Here is a 21,674-nt window from a genome sequence, read left to right on the forward strand (position 1 = left end):
GGACTGATGTTAATTCAGATGCAGCTAAAACATTTAATATTATGTAAACTTGCTGAAAACCTGGTGGAGAAGATTTGCATAAACTGAGACTCCAGAAACATTTTAATGGGATGCTGTGACTTTGTGATGGAGCAGTATGTTTGCCCAAGGGCTTAGCCCATGACCTGCTGGCAGTTTTCCTGCTGACTCCCCTGCCCTGCCCTTCTTTTCTTTGTGGAGAACTTCAGATAGGTGTTTACAAGCACTATCTCAAAACTGCAGCCTTCATAGGCTGCTTTTAACTTGGTTAAGAAAAACCAACCTGTTGGTTTCACTATACTGTACATTTGTGTGTAATTTGTTCACTCCTCCCATATTCTTGGGAATGGGCTGGAGAGGAATTGGACTCGGCATTGAATGAAGTACCATTCATTTGCTGATTACAGGAAGTCTAACAGGATGTTTATAGTAATTTATAGCAGCTGCCTGCATTTGCCATGCTTTCAGGCTTTTCATTTTCACTATAATCAATAGACACCTGCTCATTTTTTAAATTCCCCAAAATTTAATTTAGACAGTTTTGTGGTCCCTATCAGATTCAAGACCACTTTTCTAGACATCTTCAGACAGTGTAGTGTCACTCTCTAGATAGTACTGGCTTTGACAGCGACTATGCTTTGTTGTAGTTTTGTTTGCCGCACAGCAAACAAACACGCAAAGTGTAAATAGGCAACAGGTGCACTTAAAATAGCCACATACATATGCCGTGGACCTCAGAGTGTAAAATTGGCATATCCATGGCAAATCTGCTGGAGATTTTGAGGTGTGAAACTACCCTCCTGTATGTAAGTCCCATTTGCATGGTTGTTGCTGGTTTACTTGCAGAAAGAAGTTTGCATTGTGTTTCAGAAGTAATGATATATGAAATGTGTGTTTCATGCTGAGCAGGATATTTGCACTTTCCAATTAGGACCTGCTAGATGGTTTAGGATACAGGTAGTCTTTCTAGAACTGCTAATATAGACAAACAGCATATTCCTTTTTCAACAGAAACTTGCCTCATATAAGAAACCATTATAGCCAGTGTGGTGTAGTGGTTAAGAGCGGTAGTCTCGTAATCTGGGAAACCGGGTTCGAGTCTCCGCTCCTCCACATGCAGCTGCTGGGTGACCTTGGGCCAGTCACACTTCTCTGAAGTCTCTCAGCCCCACTCACCTCACAGAGTGTTTGTTGTGGGGGAGGAAGGGAAAGGAGAATGTTAGCCGCTTTGAGACTCCTTAAAGGGAGTGAAAGGCGGGATATCAAATCCAAACTCTTCTTCTTCTTCCTCTTATGGAATGTGTGTAAGTGTAAGCCCCATTGATATTAACAATGTTTTCTTCTGAATGGGCATGTCTGGGATTGCGCTGAATATCACTTGCATGAATGGAGAATATTTTTCATTGTGTATCGGCTACTCAGTGCAAAATGGTTGTGTCTTAGGTGGAAGTCTTCCATTCTGCAGACAACAGTATTTTAGATTTGATAATGATTACTCGGCAGCTGACTTATAAGCCCCAGATTTGACGCTTAGAACAGTGTATTCTTCTCCTTTTGTAAAGATACTTGCCTTTGTCTGTTTTCTGACAATTTTACATATTTTGAGCACTCGAGGGAAAAATAGCATTTGGTTGCAAAAGTAAATATGTTGGGGTTGGATTAGGCATGGCCAAGCCTTCTGTAGCGCATATGCCAAGAGATGACCTTGAAGTAGCAGCCCTTAAAAAGCTCCTTATTGTATTGTTTCAAAAAGCTCAAAGCAGGATGTGAATTTTCTGTGCCTCCAAGCGAAGCTGACAGTACTTCAGGGCCCTCTCCCTGCAATATGTTTAGAAAACAAAAAACCCAGAACCAGTAATAACTGAAGAAACTAAAAAAGAAGGTGGTTGGATTTCCTTACGCTTTCTGCAGCTAGCACTGGAAGTGCAATAATGCCCACACATATCCATGAAGAGACAGTGTCACTGAAGGGGTTCATAGATGCTTGTGGTTGGCAGTGGGGTTCTTTTGGAATGGGAGATTTATGTTTCAGCACTGGAAAGGAGAAGTGCGTATCTTTGAAGAAACCTGACAAAAGGATGGGAGCATGTTGCTTGTGTCCACTTCTAAGAAACAAAATTTAAGTTACAGACATTTCTACGTGTAAGGTAAAGGTAAAGGGACCCCTGACCATTAGGTCCAGTCGTGGCCGACTCTGGGGTTGCGGCGCTCATCTCGCTTTATTGGCCAAGGGAGCCGGCGTACAGCTTCCGGGTCATGTGGCCAGCATGACTAAGCTGCTTCTGGCAAACCAGAGCAGTGCACAGAAACGCCGTTCACCTTCCTGCCGGAGCAGTACCTATTTATCTACTTGCACTTTGACGTGCTTTCAAACTGCTAGGTTGGCAGGAGCAGGGACTGAAGAACAGGAGCTTACTCCGTTGCGGGGATTCGAACTGCCGACCTTCTGATCAGCAAGTCAGTAATAAAAAAAACACCACCTTAATATGCAGGCGATTAATTTTATATAAACAATTAGTAAGGACATGCATTCTGAAAGTTTGTAAAATAGCATCTGGAAGTTTGCGTCACATTGCTAATAATCTCGCAGGCAATATCTTATCAATGCCCAGGACACATTTCTGCAGCCAAGTTTTACGTAACACTCGTATCACAATTGATTGCACTGGATTAGGTGAGAAATGATTACAGGCCATAATTCTATGCAACAAAAGCAATGTTTTGCCGGTAAAATGTTTGAATTCCCAGTAATAAATGAGTGAGAATTGCGTATTTATTGTGCCATAAACATGTGTAATGGCTTTTATTTACATTCAGTTAATTAACAAGTATTACCTGGCTCAGCAAGAGCTCAGTTGGGGAAAATGAACAGATTCAACTGTGACGGATCTTATTTCCTCCTGGGAAGACAAATAAACAATAACAAGGAATTGTTTCTGAGAGGGAAGGCTTGAACTAATGGGTAATTACTGTGGTTTTCTCAAAAGAGCATTGAGGAGGAATGCCTTCTATTACATGAGACCAAGACAGGTTCTGTTTTGTACAGAGTTTTGCTAAAGACTTGTCTTAAAAACATAGGCAATCTGTTTAAGAACTAATTATAAATATACTTTGCTGCTTTATCTGTTAATATCTTTTGTGTGTCACTTTTCTATTCTTTTAATGCTTGTTTGTTAAGCAGAAGATATGAACTATGTGGAAAATGTGACGTTGAGCCTAGAAATATAAAATTCATATTTATAACATACACAATTTGCTATAGCAGACTGTTTGAAATGTCTGATTTGCAAGATTTTTGTTTCTATTCCTTTGTTAAGCATCCTTGACTTGGTAATTTATAACCTACCCTCTCACATTCTTTTCCTGTAGTTGCCTTCTCTTCAGCTGTCTTGTCAATCTGGCTGCAGATTTAAAAAAATATTTGACAAGGCTGAGCAGGTTCTCAGTCTCTATATTAAACTATTGTTCTTGCTGACCTTCACTCAGCAGCAGTCTAATTTAAGGATAAACATCAATCTAAGATAGAAGTTACTTCTTTTTTTAAGTAATAATGACATTTGCAAGAATGGCATGACAGCTTCGGTTTCTGTTCATGTCTTTTTTCTGTCTTTTTCTTTCTTTCTTTTAAAAAAGAGCTGTTACCTGTTGAGTGACACAACGGTCCTTAGACGGCAAATAGAGTTTCTGGTGGCAATAAATGAATGTAAAAATGCTGTATGGGCAGGAGTCAGGTGGAGTCAGAACCAGAAATACAGCTAACGAGGGAATACAAATGAATGCTAAGAGGGAATCCTAGGAGTGTCCAAACCTGGATTTCTCTCAACATTAATTTGGAGGCTGAAGGGTATACACAGGGAAGAAATCGAATGGACGGAAGTGTGTAATCTTTCCCAGCCCGCTTATTATTTTTCCTGCATTGTTGCTAAATTAGACAAAATAAGATTCTGGAACTAGAAGTGATGCTTCATTAGAGTGCGGGTTGCCTTTTAAGGACTGGCTGCAGCTTAAATAAAACCCCACTTATGCACCAGTCCTCCCCAGTGTTGGTCCCTGCACTCTCTGTTACCTCTGGAAAGATAGGCTAGTCCTAGGGGTTTGCTGAGAGCATCTGGTTCAGCTTTTCTCAACCTGTGGGTCCTCAGATGTTGTTGAACTACAACTCCCATCACCCCTAGCTAACAAGGCCAGAGCTCAGGGATGATGGGAGTTGTAGTCCAACAACATCTGGGGACCCACAGGTTGAGAACTGCTGATTTAGATAGACCAAAGGGAACTATGGGTGAGTTGCTTGTGAAGTTGGGAGCAATAATAGTGGCACTTCAGCTGACGACATAGATAGTAGAGTTCCAGAGTTGGCATCCATCTGTTTCGGGAGACAATGGAGGAGTACGCCTTTGGGGGTGAGGTCAAGCTAATGGAAGGTTGCAGCACCAGTTGTGGCTGTAGAGACCGATGCTGGAGAGACAAGGTTTGTTACAACTGGGGCAGATGAAGGCGTCCATCTGGTTGTGCTGCTGCAGATGCACCATGGCTTTTCTTCTTCTCTCTGTTCTTTCCTCTTCCAGCCACTGCTATGGATGCATGACTTGATTGCCTGTCTCCACGCACTGTGGTGAAACTAATCCATATATGGAATAGCAAAATTTATGATACAAATGCATAATTACATGCAACACAGTAGAGAGAGAGAGAGAGAGAGAGAGAGAGAGAGAGAGAGAGAGAACGCTTTGCAAGAGCTGTGGTACGCACAGGAGATCTCAGAGTGAAGATTAGTCTTGATCACTCCTTAAGTGGGGGGCAGCTCATGGATGGCTTTGTGTGGGGAACCCCTTTCTCATGTGAGAGCTTTTTGTGCACATCTGAGCTCCTGCTTTGTCAAGGAACTGCCAACCAGACGAACCTATCTGGGCTTTAACTCTGAAACCTGCTTAGTTTAGGTGTGTTCTTGTTAACAGTTCCTGCCATGTGTGTGTGTGTGTGGGGGGGAACCATGTGATGCTATTGCATATTTGAAGAGGAGAGTCACATTCCCTTAAAAACATGTAGCTCTATATAAAGCATCACAGTAAAACCTCCAGGTTTTGTAGTTGTGAAAGGGCAGAAATGATGATGATACAGTCCAGTATGCTAAGGATGATCTGTACTTCCTAGCAAAGATTTTAATTTGGATTGGTGCTTAGGTGCACGCGGTTGACTGCATTTCATGGCATCTGTGCCATATGGCTAACTGCTTTTGTTTCATGAACAGTCTGAGGAGTTGCATTAGGAGTTGGTTTTTTTTTCTGAGGAAAGAAAGTTTAGAGCCCTTATGGGGTTCCATTGCTCTTTCAAAAAGAAAAGAAAGCTTGATGAGGATCGAGTTACCACCCAGTCAGGTTTTTGCAGAAGTTTTATCTTCTAAGCACAGTTATATCTGCTGGTGAACGTGGACAGGTTAAGCCGGCTATTCCAAAAAAGCACCACAGATTATTATTTTGTGTGTGTATTACAATCCTGTCGTACAGTGCTTTGTTTTCAATCCATCAAACGAGAACTTCAAAGGGTGAAGGCATTTCTTTCTCACTGTCTATTCAGTTTTCATTGAAAGCAGCAACTGTATCCCTTTCCTGATGCTTCTGTAAGGCTGGTTACTCCACCTGTCAGGCTGCCAAGTGATTTGACTGGGAGCAAATGAGCTCTGAGTCATACTTGTAGTGCTTGCGTGCTTTTATTACAGCAACAAACTATTCCTGTCAAATAAATCGGACTCCGCTACAAAATCAGATGCATTTAGGGAGGGGGGGGGAAAGTCAGTGAAACGTATGTTCCTTTTCACCATCTTCACAGCATACGAGGTTGCTTGTAAAATGAGATTAGAAGTCATTGCATTGAAGGAACGGATGAGGTTGTTCTTTGGAATGTTGGTGTGTTAGCTTGGAAAAATCTTTCAATGACAAGACTTGGCTTTTTGTGTTTACTGCAAGTGCGTCGCTGGAGTTCAGTGGCTGCGCTGTGAATCTCCAGGGATTGTATACCAGAGAAGAAAGGGACAAAAGAACTGGTATAATAATACGTAATAGAAAATAACATTACATTCAATAAACTTCTCATTCTAAAAAGGTTTAGGCTGAAAAAAATACTGCACTCTTCAATGTGAGTCATGTTATTAGGATTGGTTTATGCTTTGAAGCAAACGTCTTATACTATTAATTGGTTACGTGCAAGATTGTTAATTGACTTGCCATTTAATAATCTGGCAGCCTGAGACTGCTTTATCACTACAGAGTGCTGAGATGAGCTGCTTTTTGGATTAGGCTGGGGGAGCTTCAGAATAGCAAGAGTCAGACCTGCTTGTTACAATTGATGCATCGGTGTTTGGGCTGTTTTCCCCGCTCTTGCGTCATGTGCAACAGAGTACTGTGTTTCAAGGGCATTGGAGCATTTTAGTGAAGCCAACGGAACAGCCACATTTCTGTGCTAGACTATGCAGATGATTCTTAGCAACGTTTTAAAAATAGGCCTCTTTTCAACAACACTGTAAGCCAAAGTATGGCATAGCAAGAATATGCACTGTTTGTGTGATCTTGCAAAGCCATAGTTTAACTTACTATTTCAAGTGAACCAGTTTAGGCAACGTCACTTTCTATATTCGTTTTGTTTTGTAGTTGAAATGATGATGATGATGATGATGATGATGATAATAATAATAATAATAATAATAATAATAATAATAATAATGTATTCGTAAGTAAAATATTAGTAATATTTGAACGCTGTTTCCAATATCAGATACAAATATATTCAGCCAGTATGCAGGTTCTTCAGGTCATGACTTCTGATAAACTATGACTTGTACTTTGATTTACAGTATATATGAATATCATGTCAGTTATGGAGGGCTATACATTGTTTATTGCTTATCTTCTTTAACACTTGCAAAGAGGGACTGGAAGAGGTGTTTGTTTGTTTGTATTTAGTTTTCCCACTTGATTATTACTTGATTATTTTGAAGAAAAATTGGTAAATTACAGGCAGTGTTGGAAATTAGCCAGGCACTGAGCGCATTTTGCCCCTGGCTATTGGCGCTGTGGGTTAAACCACAGAGCCTAGGACTTGCCGATCAGAAGGTCGGTGGTTCGAATCCCTGCAACAGGGTGAGCTCCCGTTGCTCAGTCCCTGCTCCTGCCAACCTAGAAGTTCGAAAGCACGTCAAAGTGCAAGTAGATAAATAGGTGCGTTTCCGTGCGCTGCTCTGGTTCGCCAGAAGTGGCTTAGTCATGCTGGCCAAATGACCCAGAAGCTGTACGCCAGCTCCCTCGGCCAATTAAGCGAGATGAGCGCCGCAACCCCAGAGTCGGTCACGACTGGACCAAATGGTCAGGGGTCCCTTTACCTTTATTGGCCACTTGAGACCAAGTGAAGATACCTGGGTGCCAGGATCCCCCTGTGCTATTGGGCGAGTCAGATTTTAGCTGGCACTAACAATATGCACAATTCATTTTCAGCTTTGTAATCTTGCGCAAAAAGGGTTCCCAAACATTCCTTTGGTGCACCCGTAACCCAGGTTTAAGCAAATAGCTTTTATATCTCAGTTTCTAACACTGGTTGCTGCATCCATTAGGCCCTACTGCATCATGGTGTCTATGCTTTTGCCTGTATGCATTGTGCCAGTACAGTAGACAGTAAAACGCCAGGAAAAGCATAGATGTAAAATATGTGCTCAACAGCGTTGTCTTACCTTACTTGATGTTTGTTTTTTCATGTCTAACTGCAATTTCTGTCTATATCAAAGCCCTTTTTATCTTCAAAGGGCCGGTTTAACCTTGCAGCCCATTTTGATAGGTAGGCACGGCATACTTTTAGATGTGATCAAATGGTCTGAATCAAAACAAAAACTAATTGCTCCTTGACAGTTCCCTACAGTTCTTGTTTTAGTAGGAATTTGGGTGTTTTGAGCTGCTCTTTACTAAGGTATTTCTTTAATCCACACTGTTAAGATCATTGAGAGGCAAGTAGTAGCATGCCCATTTTGACTTTGTATGTAGGAACTTTGTTTTACTTTCCTCCTCTTTTTATTTCTTTTAACAGAGACGTTCTTTCAGGTTAGGGTAGTTTTCTTTAGGTTAGTCTTTTTCTCTGTGTGGCTTCTAGTTCACTGTCTGTGACCGGTGAATGCAAGGTATGATAGTTTGTTCATGGCCCTAATTAAGACCTCATTCTGTCAAGTGTCCAGTTGGCTGCTTTTCTAAAAGCTTGTGTTTCTGGAAAGGCAAGAATAGAACTTTGGAAAGGCATTCTAGGTGACTTTTGCCTGCGCATAGGAACTCTTTGAAAGCTGCCGTAAACTTGAGCTCCAATATTTGGATCTGCTACAAGCGACTATGTGGCTGGGGGGCAACTCAGTTAATGACCTTGACAGCTCTCTTTTGCCTGAAACAAGTGTCAGCATTAATTGATGTATATTAGTGTAACACCTCAAAAATGTAATGCTTAATAAAAGTTGTAATAGGATAGTGAAGCTAATATTAAGCAGGTCTGCTCAGTCTGTGAGCAGAAACCAACTTGCTCATTGAGACCCTTATCTGATACAACATTTAATCTAAGGTTTTGCAGTGAGCAGCAGGCTCGTGCATTTCCATCCCCTATGCTCCTCTGACATGACCACAGTTTTGTGATTTAGAAGTATTCACTTTCCATTTTTAAGCAAAGTAATGTTCCTTGTGAGGGATGTGGGTGGCACTGTGGGTTAAACCACAGAGCCTAGGAATTGCCAATCAGAAGGTTGGCGGTTCGAATCCCCACGACGGGGTGAGCTCCCGTTGCTCGGTCCCTGCTACTGCCAACCTAGCAGTTCGAAAGCATGTCAAAGTGCAAGTAGATAAATAGGTACCACTCAGGCGGGAAGGTAAACGGCGTTTCCGTGTGCTGCTCTGGTTTGCCAGAAGCGGCTTAGTCATGCTGGCCACATGACCCGGAAGCTGTACGCCGGCTCCATTGGCCAATAAAGCGAGATGAACGCCATAACCCCAGAGTCGGCCACGACTGGACCTAATGGTCAGGGGTCCCTTTACCTTTACCTTTTAATGTTCCTTGTGGTGACTGAACTTGGGGAGGCTCATAAATTACAGATTGAAACTGGATTTTTATAACAAGACTAATCACAGTTCCTCCGAGTTGGGAAGTAACAAAGATCTCTTGTTTGGAAGCATCCACTTGTTCTTTTACTCTTCATGACTGCATTGAACAAGTGGAATGCAGAGTGTGTCATGCCACATGTGAACAACATGTTGAAGGTATGTTTCAGTTCTGTTTTAATGTATGGTGATATTTCATAGGCTGCACGTTTTAAGAAATGCCCCAACACACGTGCAGAAATATGGCTGGCATTTTGGAGGAGCTTTTCAGATAGCTCCATTGTTGGCTTCAAAACAGGTAGTATCTCACAAACTCAAGTCATAAATTTTTTTTAAAAAAATTGCACACAGTTGCGCCAATGCATGATGAAAGCAAAAATAAAAGGTGCTATACCAGATTGGTTTCATTCCTAGAAATGACCCATTGAGCATTGAGTTTTTCAGCTATTCAAAATTACATTTTCCAACATTTGCAACTTTCCCCCAGAAAGAAGAATTGCTTTCTTTCTTTGCTCCACCAAAGAGTCTTTTGCTGTTAGATTTCTGTGTCTGTGTAAAAACGAGAATCTGCATGCTTTGCAGAAAAGAAAATGCCTGTTGAGAAAAGCTGTAAAGGTCAAAACCAGTCTATTACTGCATGTTTGAGGAGTTTTGCTCTTTGTATTCTTTTTCTTTTGGGAGGGGGCAGGGGAAGCCATACGATATAAGAATATTGTAGTGTAGAATTGGTATTCTACTCATCTAAAAGTTCCCAATTTTAACAATAGGTGTACAGAAATGGTCTTCAAAAGCCATGCCTTGCTTGGGAAAAAAAGCATATCTAGCATATGAGGTCAATCAGGGTCAGCAAATTTTTTCAGAAGGGGGCCGGTCCACTGTCCTTCAGACCTGGTGGGGGGCCAGACCCACCCTCTCCCAAAAGCACCCCCTCTCCTGAAAGGATCCCCCCACCGATGCCACTCATGCCGCCGATGCTGCCTTGTCTTTGGCAGCATCGGCGGCGTCCTCTGTCTCGGCAGGGCGCAGAGGCCATGCTACTGGCCTGGGCGGCGGAGGCAGCCTTTGTGGCGCCGCTGCTTCCTCCCACTCAACTGCCTCTGGGTGCCGCCCCTTCCTTCCCGCTGTGGTGGCCGAGCGGGAGGAAGCGGTCAAGCAGGAAGAGCTGAGCGGGAGGAAGCGGCAGTGGTGCAGAGGCTGTGCCAGCGTCGCCGCCCGCCCAGAGGCATCCGCGGCTTCTGATTGGCTGCAGAAGCTTCCTGCAGCCAATCAGAAGCCGTCGCGCATCATGGAAGTAATTCACCGCATGGTTTATCACGGGGACTGACCACACGGGCAGCAAGATCTGCAGGCCAGATTAACAAGCCTGGCGAGCTACATCCGCCCCACGGGCCTTAGTTTGCCGACCCCTGGCCTATACTTAGTTTTTGCTTACTCCTTGAGATTAGGAACAACGACCACTTAAGTATCAGTGCCTCCAGGCTACTTCACATTTCACTTTTCTTACAGAAATATTAATTCCATCAAAGGAACAGTCTGCATACCTCATATATGCATGTTGCCACTCACTGCTGTAAGTGTAATGCAAAGTATTCTGCTAATGTTGCAAAGTATAAGCTTGCTGGAAATACCCAGGTATTTACAGAATTAGAGAAAATGGTTTCAATTTATTATATTAGCAACAGCTGAATTTGGAGATGGTATGTTGAGCAGCTGGGCATTTCCTTTTCTGCTGCAGAGCTTGTGATCCAATCCGTTGCTTTCTTGAATGATATGGAAGCTTGAAAAATATGACCCAGCTGTTTTTGGTGGCTGTCAAAACCGGGGACATTTGAAGCAAAAGGATATGGAAAGTTGGAAGCAGATTGGGATGAAGTGAAATATTCTGCTGTAGACATAAGCATTGAACCAAGGTCCATGGCGGTTCCCTCCTTCTCATGCATGTAGTGCCAAACCATGGTTTTGTTTGATGTGCAGAGACAGACAGTATGTTGCTTAGAGTGAGATGTGTGTAATAGACATGGTCTGTGTGCTAAAATAACTTGGAGAAGAAGAGAACTAAAACTCTATTTAGGTCTATACCACCTTGGCTGCTTTCTCACTAGGATTGAACCAAGTTATCTGGGGGGAGAATTTTTGGCATAAAAAGGGACATTTGGAGGGCCGGCAAGCTTACATGCAAGGGATGCAGGTGGCGCTGTGGGTTAAACCACAGAGCGTAGGACTTGTCGATCAGAAGGTCAGCGGTTCGAATCTCCACGACGGGGTGAGCTCCCATTGCTCAGTCCCTGCTCCTGCCAACCTAGCAGTTCGAAAGCATGTCAAAGTGCAAGTAGATAAATAGGCGGTAAGGTAAACGGCGTTTCCGTGCGCTGCTCTGGTTCGCCAGAAGCGGCTTAGTCATGCTGGCCACATGACCCGGAAGCTGTACGCCGGCTCCCTCGGCCAAAAAAGCGAGATGAACGCCGCAACCCCAGAGTCGTCCGCAACTGGACCTAATGTTCAGGGGTCTCTTCACCTTTACCTTTAAGCTTACATGCATCCCCCCCCCTGCACCTGTTATGTTACCTGTCTCTCAGGAGCTGCTTTGGTGCCATTTCCTAAACAAAGTGTCTCTCCCCCCTCCCCACCCCCATTCTTGCTGTCGATGTGCTCTCAGCCAATCAAGGAGCACATAGCCAGCACAATGATCTCATCAAGGGCAAATGAGGCCTTCGCATTGTTTCACTTTGAATGGAGGGGATGGGGTAAGTGGAAGTGTTGGCCTGTTGCAAAAGCAACCATGCTGTTGCTCCCTGTTCCACTACACAGTGCTGGCAGGCGATGAATCTCTCTGGGGAGTTTGGCATGCAGAGAAGGCTTCCGTGCAACTGTCACTTACTTCGTGAAGAACTGCATCTTAAACGGGATGCATTTTTGAATGCAAATGTCTCCGTACTGCATTGACTTCTGTGGGATCCAGACACAATATGAGTATACTAATGCACATCCCATTGAAAGCAATGTAGCGCAGCATCTAGTATCTATACTGGGACAAGGATTCCTATATGTTTTTATCTGTAAGCAGCAACTTTGATCCAGTAAATGGAAGGCACACACAAGCCTGGTTCTGCAAACTACACTCTGTAATAGGATCAGGTAGTCTGTCTCATCCAGGCCATGCTGTATTTGATTTTCTGCCACTGCAGCAAGATGGGGAAGTGTTAGTGTAGTTGTTCTGGTGCATGCTTGTGCATTCCCTTCTTCCTCTCTCCAGACAACTTCCTGTCCGTCCTCCCTGCAAAATCACTGGAAAAAGTAAAGGTTGTTTTCAAGAATGTGAATGTCCATAGCTTTCCTCTCCCTGTTTGGTTCAACTTTAATTGTGACATCAGAGGAGTTAAGTCAGAGGAAGCTACATAGATCATGATGCTTTTGCCCGAAAAGCCCTAGTATGAAAGCAGAGAATATCAGCTGCTGCCATAGGTATAGCGTCATCAGGTTCTGGAGCAAACAGACAAGAGAAGTTGAAGCATGCTGCAAGATTTTAATGAGAAAACAAAAATACAGGCTGTTACATTGATGAATTCTTCAGTGAATGCGTAGAAATGACAATTGAACCCCTACCATAATTAGATTTGTGGTGTACTGTGTATGTTGCAGAATAAAGACAAATTGAGAGGAGGAGGATGGCAAGATAATTCTGCATAAATCACTTTTGTTTCTGTCTCGGAGACATATGAAAGAGACAAGATGATGTAAAAATAAAATAAAATCCAAACCTGAACGGTTGAAAGGACAATCTGAGGGCTGATTCTGATTTCCCTACAGTTTTCATTATTGAGAACCAGGGAGAAAATGTGTGCCATATTTTCAGCTTGTCTTTTCACAAAATGTTGACAGGCACAAATAGTAAAGACGCTTGTTTTTCCTTGGTGCGTAGCAGTAATAACAATGTGACTGTCTCCTAGATCCCTCATTGTTAATGCCTTGATTTACTGGAATGCGCAGGGACCATTAGGGTTCTAAAGGAAATAATTCATTGAAAAAATATACAGTACAATGCAAGTGAAATCCATGAGAGATTACAGCCCCATCCGAAGAGCTGATGTGGTTCAGTAACTGGAGAGATGGGGAGAAAATTTCATTTGTCATGGACTTGTTTTTGGCAGGTCATGGTCTGTCACCCTTGGTTCCCGTTCTTAAAACGGGGATAATAGTCATCACAAAGCTGTTGTGAGAGCACAATAAAGCTTGTAAAGCACATTGCAATTGCCAGCCCTTTATAAATAACAAGTAGCAACAATACTTAGCATTTAATCAATTGATGCAGTCTCTCTGCCTAGAAGAAAACTGGCAGCTAGCAACTTTGCCGTTCGAAAGCCTTGTCTGATCGCCTTTTCGTGTTCATAGTACATTTAATGTGCTACCACTTCAAACTTTGCCTATCCAAACAAGGAAAAGTAAACTTTAGAAACTGCTCAAATGTAATTTTTTAAGATATTGTTAATTGTGTAGCTTTTTTTTTATAGTTGTAGGGCTGTTATGCTGGCCACTGAGGTCAGGAAGCTAGTAGAACAGTCCTCTGTTAAAGTTAAGCCACTACGAGTTTTGCTTTACAATGTCTGTATCTTTTTATTATGTCTTTATTTATGGCAGTTCTAAACAGTTTTCATATTAAAAAAAAATACTCAGTTTGTCCCACAAAACACATTTTGAACAAGAAGACGGCTAAAGACTCAGCAATAAAAGGAATAAATAATAAAAGGCATAGTGGAAAACCAGAGCCGTTTTATAGAAAATAGCAAACTAGTCTTTTGTAATGGTGAGCAACCCGCAATACCAGTTGAAGCCAGCCATTTGAGGCTACAATTCTGTACAAACTTGCTTACGAGTAGACATTCATAGGACTGCATTGTTGGTGACCCTTGGAAGAGTTTTGGTGCACCCTGACATGTGCACAGGCATTTTTTGTTGCTGTAACGCCTTTTCACAGATTTTCCAAGCATGCCGCATAAAATGGGTGGCAGAATGATAGTGGACATGCCTGTTAACACGGACACCAGGAAAATAATTTTGAAAGGGACTGGCTGCCTAAAGAGTTTGTCCCCCACTGATGTAGTGAAATGCTGTTTCATGCTTATCCGTTGGATGAGGACGATTACAGGAAGGATAACAAACCTGCGACTTTCATGAAGATGCCTTCTCGCTGCAGGCTTTTCTTCTGATGAAAGGATTAATGTGAAACTAATTGAAGGCCAGAAAGGCCTCTGAGGTTGGTTGAGTGTGCTGATCTAATCTTTCAAAGATGAGGTGAATAACGTAATTTTGGATTTACAGTGGCATTTCTCTGAGTCTTGCTTTTGAATAGTATTTTTTTCATGCTCATCTATAGAAAGAAGGCCAATAAGTCCAAACATCATGAATGCTGCTGCTAAATACTTGAATAGCCACCTTAAACACCTTAAAAGCTGTTAACACCTGTTGTATAACTTTAGTTTTAGTTACGAAACTTTAGATTTAGCTCCTTTTTGCCGTTAAAGACAAACCTACCTAATTTGCACACTGGAAAACAGTAATTGAATCATATCCTGCCTGGTAAGGAGCAGAACTGTCCAAGAAGTTTAGATTGCACAACTTCCAATGGCTTGTGACAAATTCTAATTTTGGAAGTTAATTGCTGGTTGTGTTGCTGGGGGTGGTGAGGGAAGGGAGGAATCTGGTACATCAGTGTGTGTGCAATTAGCGCTTAGGACATTAAGGCTGGAATCCTGTACCCACTTAACCTGTGAGCAAGTCTAATTGAAATCATTGGAATCTTTGGGTAGGCATGTATAGGATGGAATCCAGGACTTGCTTAGAGGAACAGGTGTTAAGGGCTCCTGTGCATGTTGTATAAGAATATTTATAAAGGCACAACTCTGGCAACAGATAAACCTTATTTTATTTTCTTCTTGTTGCTCCTATTTAACTCCCAAATATGATTCTGAGCTTCATGGGAGTATCTAGAATTTGTGGCTGCTCAAGAACAGCGATGCACATTTGTTTTATGGCTGAAATCATTTAGTATAAACAAGAATTTTAATTAATGCAGCTTATTAATAACTGTTATAAGCAAGCAGATGCTCAGTGCTGCTATCATTGGCTTTTTACATAAAATGTGCACTTCCATATTCATTGCTACAGATTCTACCATGGTAAGGGAATATTAAGACCATAAAGTTTGTGTGTCAAATTACTGTGTGTACTATTGTGTTTGAATTCATTTTCTGTAGTGCTCATTATTTGAAATGTCATCTGTCTTACCATAAATGGCATTTATCAGAATGCCTCTATCTGTAATACTTAATGAAATAATCTGGTGTTGGAGTGGGCACTGTGCAATAGGAATTACAGTTGCAGTTACAGATTTTCCAGCTATCAAACACTGTTTTACCTCCACTGCCCCCCACCAAATTTCATCTACAACTGTGAATATTAGATTTTGTTTTTTATCAGATAAGTTGGGAAACGAGTGCCTGCACTCAAAACCAAAGCTACTTTTTAATATGAAATAAGTAATAATTTTAATAGCTAATGGCTGTTTTGAACGCTTGAATTTTCTGGTCAAAAATGGTCATGTCTTTGGTCAGAATGATTAGCATTTGCATTAGTTTACTCAGCCATAGTAGACAGGGGCTGGCCCTCAGTTTCCTACTCTAGACCTTCCCAGTTCTCATAGCAGTTGATTTACTATCTTTCTGCCCTGAAAAGCAGCTACTCCCAAGTTGCAATTTCAAGTTTATGTAGTAAAATACAACCCAGGTGTTCCATGGAACAAACCTGTGGAACAACGAGAGACTAGGGTAGCAGAGATTTTGAGGTAGTTACGAGTCGCACGGTGTTGAATAAAACTTGCACCACGCTTCGATGGGCATAGTTTTCCGCGGTAGAAAATTAGAAGCTGTCAGCCAGTGACACACTGGAGCTGGACAGGTCCCCTGCCGGGCAACCATCATAGTGAGAAGTCTCCAAGTGGAGAAGAAACAATAAAGGTACATAGAATCCGTACCCTGCGGGTTCAGCAAAAAGAGTGGAGAAACATTCCTGTTTGACCAAGCCACCTCGGTTGACTGTGGCATAAAACTCCCAAGCAAAGCAAATCCGCTGGATGCAACAAAGGTCACTAAGGCCTTTCAAGTAAACCACACAACGGCCCAACAAAATTATGGGGGTGAGGTGTTCACTACTGATGAACCGACTGGTGGTTCTGGCAGGCATCATTAGCAGAGTGGATGAAGTAAATGCTGAGGTAAAATATCATCCCCAAAATTGCTGCCCTGCTTCTAGAGGTTCTGGACAGGCTGCACCATCTCTTGACTGCTCCTGCCCCTGTGTTGAAGGAAGAGAACGCTCCAAGCACAAGGAAGCGACTTTTCAGAACCGCTCCCCATTCCCTTCCCATACCACAGACTAAAAATAAGACTGTAGGGATAAGTTTTTGAGAGACAAATTTCTCTCTCTCTCTTTCTCTTTTGATGGAGTTACAAGTTTGGTGGATCAGGGCATGCTTTTTGACAAAGTCTCCCATGATATTCTTACAGAGAAGCTGGTGAAAAGTGGACTGAGTGAGGTGGATTTGTAGTTGGTTGACTGACCGAACCCAAAGAGTGCTCACTAATGGTTCTTTGTCATCTTGGGGAAAAAGGGACAAGTGGGACATGCCACATGGCTCTGCCCTGGGCCTGAAGGTGTTGATGGGATGCTCATCAGAATTACAGATGACACCAAACTGGGTGGGGTAGCTAAAGCCACTGAAGACAGAATTGAGATTCAAAATGACATTAACAGATTGGAGAACTGCGCCAAAACTAACAAAATGCATTTCAATAGGGACAAATGTGGCTGATGTTATTAAATGCAGTGATAGTGTTGCCTGAGTAGATACCGAGACAGTGTTGGAATCTTTCAGGGCGAAGGCATAGTTCCAGGGTTTGTACTTTTTGGTATGTGGTCCTTTGATGCTGCTGTGTTATTACTTAGAATGTAGAAAGGAGAGAGATTTCTGTGAGTGAGGAAAAGCCTGTCAATATCAGTCTTTGTGAACAGTTACAGGTAGGTAGCCATGTTGGTCTGCCATAGTTGAAACAAAATAAAAAAAATTCCTTCCAGTAGCACCTTAGAGACCATCAAAGTTTGTTATTGGTATGAGCTTTCGTGTGCATGCAGACGTCTTCAGATACCTATTACTTTGTTTCGACTACGGCAGACCAACATGGCTACCTACCTGTAACTAGAACTATGGAGGGTACCGCATGAAATGAAAGTCCATCAACCTCACCAGGTATCTGAAGAAGTGCGCATGCACACGAAAGCTCATACCAATAACAAATTTAGTTGGTCTCTAAGGTGCTACTGGAAGGAATTTTTTTATTTTGTTTCGAGTTCTTGTGAAGGAAGTATTGTTGTTCAAGATGGCTGTAGAACCATGGTGTAGTTTTACCTGGGAGCTTGTAGATGCTCTTCCTTTCTCTCTTGAACCTGTCCTGTCCTACAGAATCTTGAGCTTCTGCCATTATAATACGCTTACAGGCTGGCTGTATGAAAACGCTTACATGCAACAATATGAAAGTATCTGCTTTAATAAGGTTACAAGATGGTCTAAGGGCCCTTTTTTAAAACAAATTAATCCCATAGTACATATGGGACTATTACCACCTTTGTACTGTGATAATCTCAGATAGCATTACCGTATTTCTGTCTATAAGATGCCCCCATGTATAAGAAACACCCCCCCCCCCCCCCGTTTGGGGGACTCAATTTTAAGAAAATGAGGGGAGATGGTGCAAAGTTGTTGAGCCTCTCCCCCCATGCAGCTGCAGGCAGGAAACACCCCCCAGATTCCTTATTGTGGCATCAGGGGAATCTGTGCTCCCGCCAACTGGCTGGCTGGCGGCGCGGTGCTTCTCCCCGCCCCGCCCCATGCCACTACCCGTGTATTGGACGACCCCAGTTTTTTGACATGATTTTTTAGTCAAAAAACCTCGTCCAATACACGGAAAAATACAGTAATTTGCTGTGAATGAACATTGTGACAATTGCGTCTCTCATATCATGCACTGCTACTTTCTTGCCAAGGTAATTGCAGAGTTTCATGAAAGAAAGGTGTAGCAACCTAATAATGATTGCTATAGATGTAGCAACCCAATTATAATTTCAAGCCATAAAGTACACTTTGCTATTTAAAATTCTGAGCAGGAATATTGAAGATGTAGATCAGAAAAAAGTCTCTAAGAAGTCAGAGTAGAAAGATAAGTGTACTTGAAAGTGTTTGCAAATAGTAACAGGCTCCTAAAATATACCGTATTTTTTGCTCTAAAAGACTCACTTTTTCCCTCCTAAAAAGTAAGGGGAAATGTGTGTGCATCTTATGGAGCGAATGCAGGCTGCGCAGCTATCCCAGAAGCCAGAACAGCAAGAGGGATTGCTGCTTTCGCTGCACAGCGATCCCTCTTGCTGTTCTGGCTTCTGGGATTCAGAATAATTTTTTTCTTGTTTTCCTCCTCCAAAAACTAGGTGTGTCTTGTGGTCTGGTGCGTCTTATAGAGCGAAAAATATGGTAGATGGGTGAATCCCTCTTCTGTTGTATTGAGAAAGGGGCTATTTCAGTTGGTTATTTTGCATAATATTCTCTGGGTGCCCTAAACTGGGCTTGTTGTGGGGAAATAATGTTCTTAGCATATGTGTGTAGCTTTAAAGATTTTTTTAAAAGCTTATATTACTCTCCAATGCACTTACATGGTAGATAATTTAATAACTACTTTACCTTCTCTCTTTCAGATATTGTTTTGTTTTTGCTTTGGGATACCTCACTGTGTGCCAAATTTCTAGAGTCTATATCTTTGATTATGGACAATATTCTGCTGATTTTTCTGGGTAAGAATAAATAATACTTTCTATATCCCAGTTGTTTCTCTAGCTAAATATAGTGGATTGTATCCAATTAAGACAGATTCAGAGCAGACCCATTAAAATCAATTGACATTAGTTATGTATTAGTTGGATACAACCCACTGAGGATAGATGATAGATAGATAGATAGATAGATAGATAGATAGATAGATAGATAGATAGATAGATAGATAGATGATAGATAGACAGACAGATGAGTTAAACATGTTTTCCTGGAACTGTATACATGTGTGCACAATTTAAAAGTTCTTTAATCAGTTTCTATGGGTTTCTTTTGAGATCTTTCCCTATTTATCTATAATAGGAGAAGAACTCTGTACAATCCTCTCCATGCATGTAGCTTTATACTGATATATCTGTCTGGGAAGGACTGCTACCACACAAATTTCTACCTAGATTCATCACAGCTTCTTTTGGAGTTTAGATAGATGCAACATAGGAAATCCCTTGTGCCACTTTCCTGTGAAAATGCTCCCGCCCAAAGCTGTTGTTTGCCATTTGGGGCAGAGCATTTAATACTGCCTCTCCATTTAACATGTGCCTATGGTGATGTGCAATAAAAACACAAGTATTAAAAATTGCTCTTTTCATGCTGTTCTCTTCAACCAATTTCTCTGCCAACGTGCTTTTGTCATCTTTCTCCTCTCCTTGGTACAAGAGGGTTTTGTAGAGCCTGTTGAGGGAGTCAAAATCCCTTCTTTATCTGTGGTTGGCGTGGGACCTCCAGATTACCATTTATTTACACTGTGAAAATGTGTTTTGATTTTTCTAGTCTGAATTGTGTAATCAGGGAATGGTGTTTCTCCTGAGTACCGATGGATCTTTGCTATATTGCTTTCTCTGTTATTATAATTACCATTACCCAAGTGACTAAAAGGCAGCAAACAATGTCTTCCGCAACATGCAGGAAAACCAATATGCTCCCTACAGGCTGGCTGTACAAAGACACTAATTACTTTTTATTGCTTTTAAAATAAGTTCAATTTTTCAAAGTCAGCTGTATTCTAATATTTATGGAGCAAATATGTGGCTGACTGCATGTGCCTGACAGGCTCAAACAACACTACTAGATTTACTAGGGACAGCCATTTTTCAGGTACCTCTACTTGGTGAATAATGCCCCAGATTTGGGAGTGTCTCTTAAAAAAAATAACAACCTAGAATTGCCATTTGTCAGGTTTTAGTCTCTTCCATTGGCTTTCAAGAACACCTGTGTATATGGGAATGGCCTTCATGGTGAGAAATCATGCATTTTGTCTCTGGCACATATGTGCATAAATAAATGCATAAACATGAATGCCAAGGAATGGCTCAGACATCATGAGAAGAAGCATGCAAGAGCATCAGGTTTGACTGCTCCATCCTCTTCTTCACACTCTTCTGATGAAGGAATTCTGCCGCTGGTTTGTGGGAAACCATGTTGTTGTTTTGCCCAATCACAAAGCTTGTCCACAGATCAAGCATGGAAATAAATGGCAACCCTGATCAAGCTGTGATCTTGTTATGCTAGCTCAAATGAAATGGTCATTTGTTTTCTTACACTTGTCATCCCACCCTTCCTCCAAGGTCTCCCTTCTTTTAACCTGTGTATATATCTGGCAAAAAGAGGAAACCCAACGGGTTTCCTTTGGGAAAGCATTCCACAGTTGCATAACCACCATGGAAAGGTCATGCTTAGTTGCCGAATATCCCAGAATAGCTTCAAAATCAAAGCCTCTTGACAATGATCTGAATTATTGGGCATCAAACGATATAGTTGGTTGGTTTAGTGTGGATGCTAATGCCACTGGTTTCTCTTCCACACAGGCTTACCTAAGACCTACCCATAAAAAGACTTCTAGTGGCATGTTTTAAAAACAAATTAATGGCACGTTCAGTTCTATCTTTCTGTTGGAAAGCAATACTTATATGGGTGAGATCTGCATGTTCTGTTTCTGAAGTCTTTTATTTTTTCATTTCCCTCTCACTTTGCCACAGCCCAATGATGATAATTACACAGAAAATCACAAGCTTGGCGTATGAAATTCATGATGGTAAGACTTTGGGGGGGGGGGGCTGGTGGCAGGACGGTGAGCTAAATTCTCTCTTGCGGTGTGGAACATAAGCCATGTGGCCATGTTTATTTTCGCATGTCTTTTAATAGGAATTGGAGATGCATAATTGTACCAATATGTTTATCTGTTAATGAGGGGAATGCTATGTGACAGTAAACAACAACAACAACAAAAATACGACAGCCAGAACTATGTAAAAATTCTCAAGGAAGCTTCTTTGCTCATGCTGAACATGTAGCAGGTCATACAAGGATATCCTTTATTCTCTATTCTAGCAGTCCTTTACAATAGGTGAAGGAGTTGTGCTTATTGCCAAATTAAGAAAACAGATAACTGGTGACTGTAAGGGCTGAATACTATACTACTACTTAGCTTTTCTGTGCCTTGTTCAACTGTTCTTGGTTTTTGTATGCAATATGTATGTAAAGTTATGAAGACAGATAATAAAAGAGTTCAGATATACTAAACTATAGCTGTTGTGACTGATCAGTTTAGATAGCTTATAAGGAGGAGGATGTTTTGGGACCAAGTAAGTTACCCAGTTCATTTGAAAAAAAATAGG

General features: G+C 41.8%; 1 protein-coding gene across 2 annotated transcripts in view; it reads left to right on the forward strand.

The window, feature by feature from the left end:
• The window catches only part of MBOAT2 (membrane bound glycerophospholipid O-acyltransferase 2), a 69,334-nt gene that overhangs the window by 24,351 nt on the left and 23,309 nt on the right, over nt 1-21,674 (forward strand). For both annotated transcript variants that reach the window (XM_028722496.2, XM_028722497.2), the window contains 2 exons: nt 18,927-19,022; nt 21,036-21,091. In XM_028722496.2, the coding sequence (XP_028578329.2) occupies nt 18,927-19,022; nt 21,036-21,091 (152 nt within the window). The remainder of the gene's footprint in view (nt 1-18,926; nt 19,023-21,035; nt 21,092-21,674) is intronic.

This window comes from Podarcis muralis, chromosome 3 (assembly GCF_964188315.1).
Source record: "Podarcis muralis chromosome 3, rPodMur119.hap1.1, whole genome shotgun sequence".
Taxonomy (NCBI): domain Eukaryota; kingdom Metazoa; phylum Chordata; class Lepidosauria; order Squamata; family Lacertidae; genus Podarcis; species Podarcis muralis.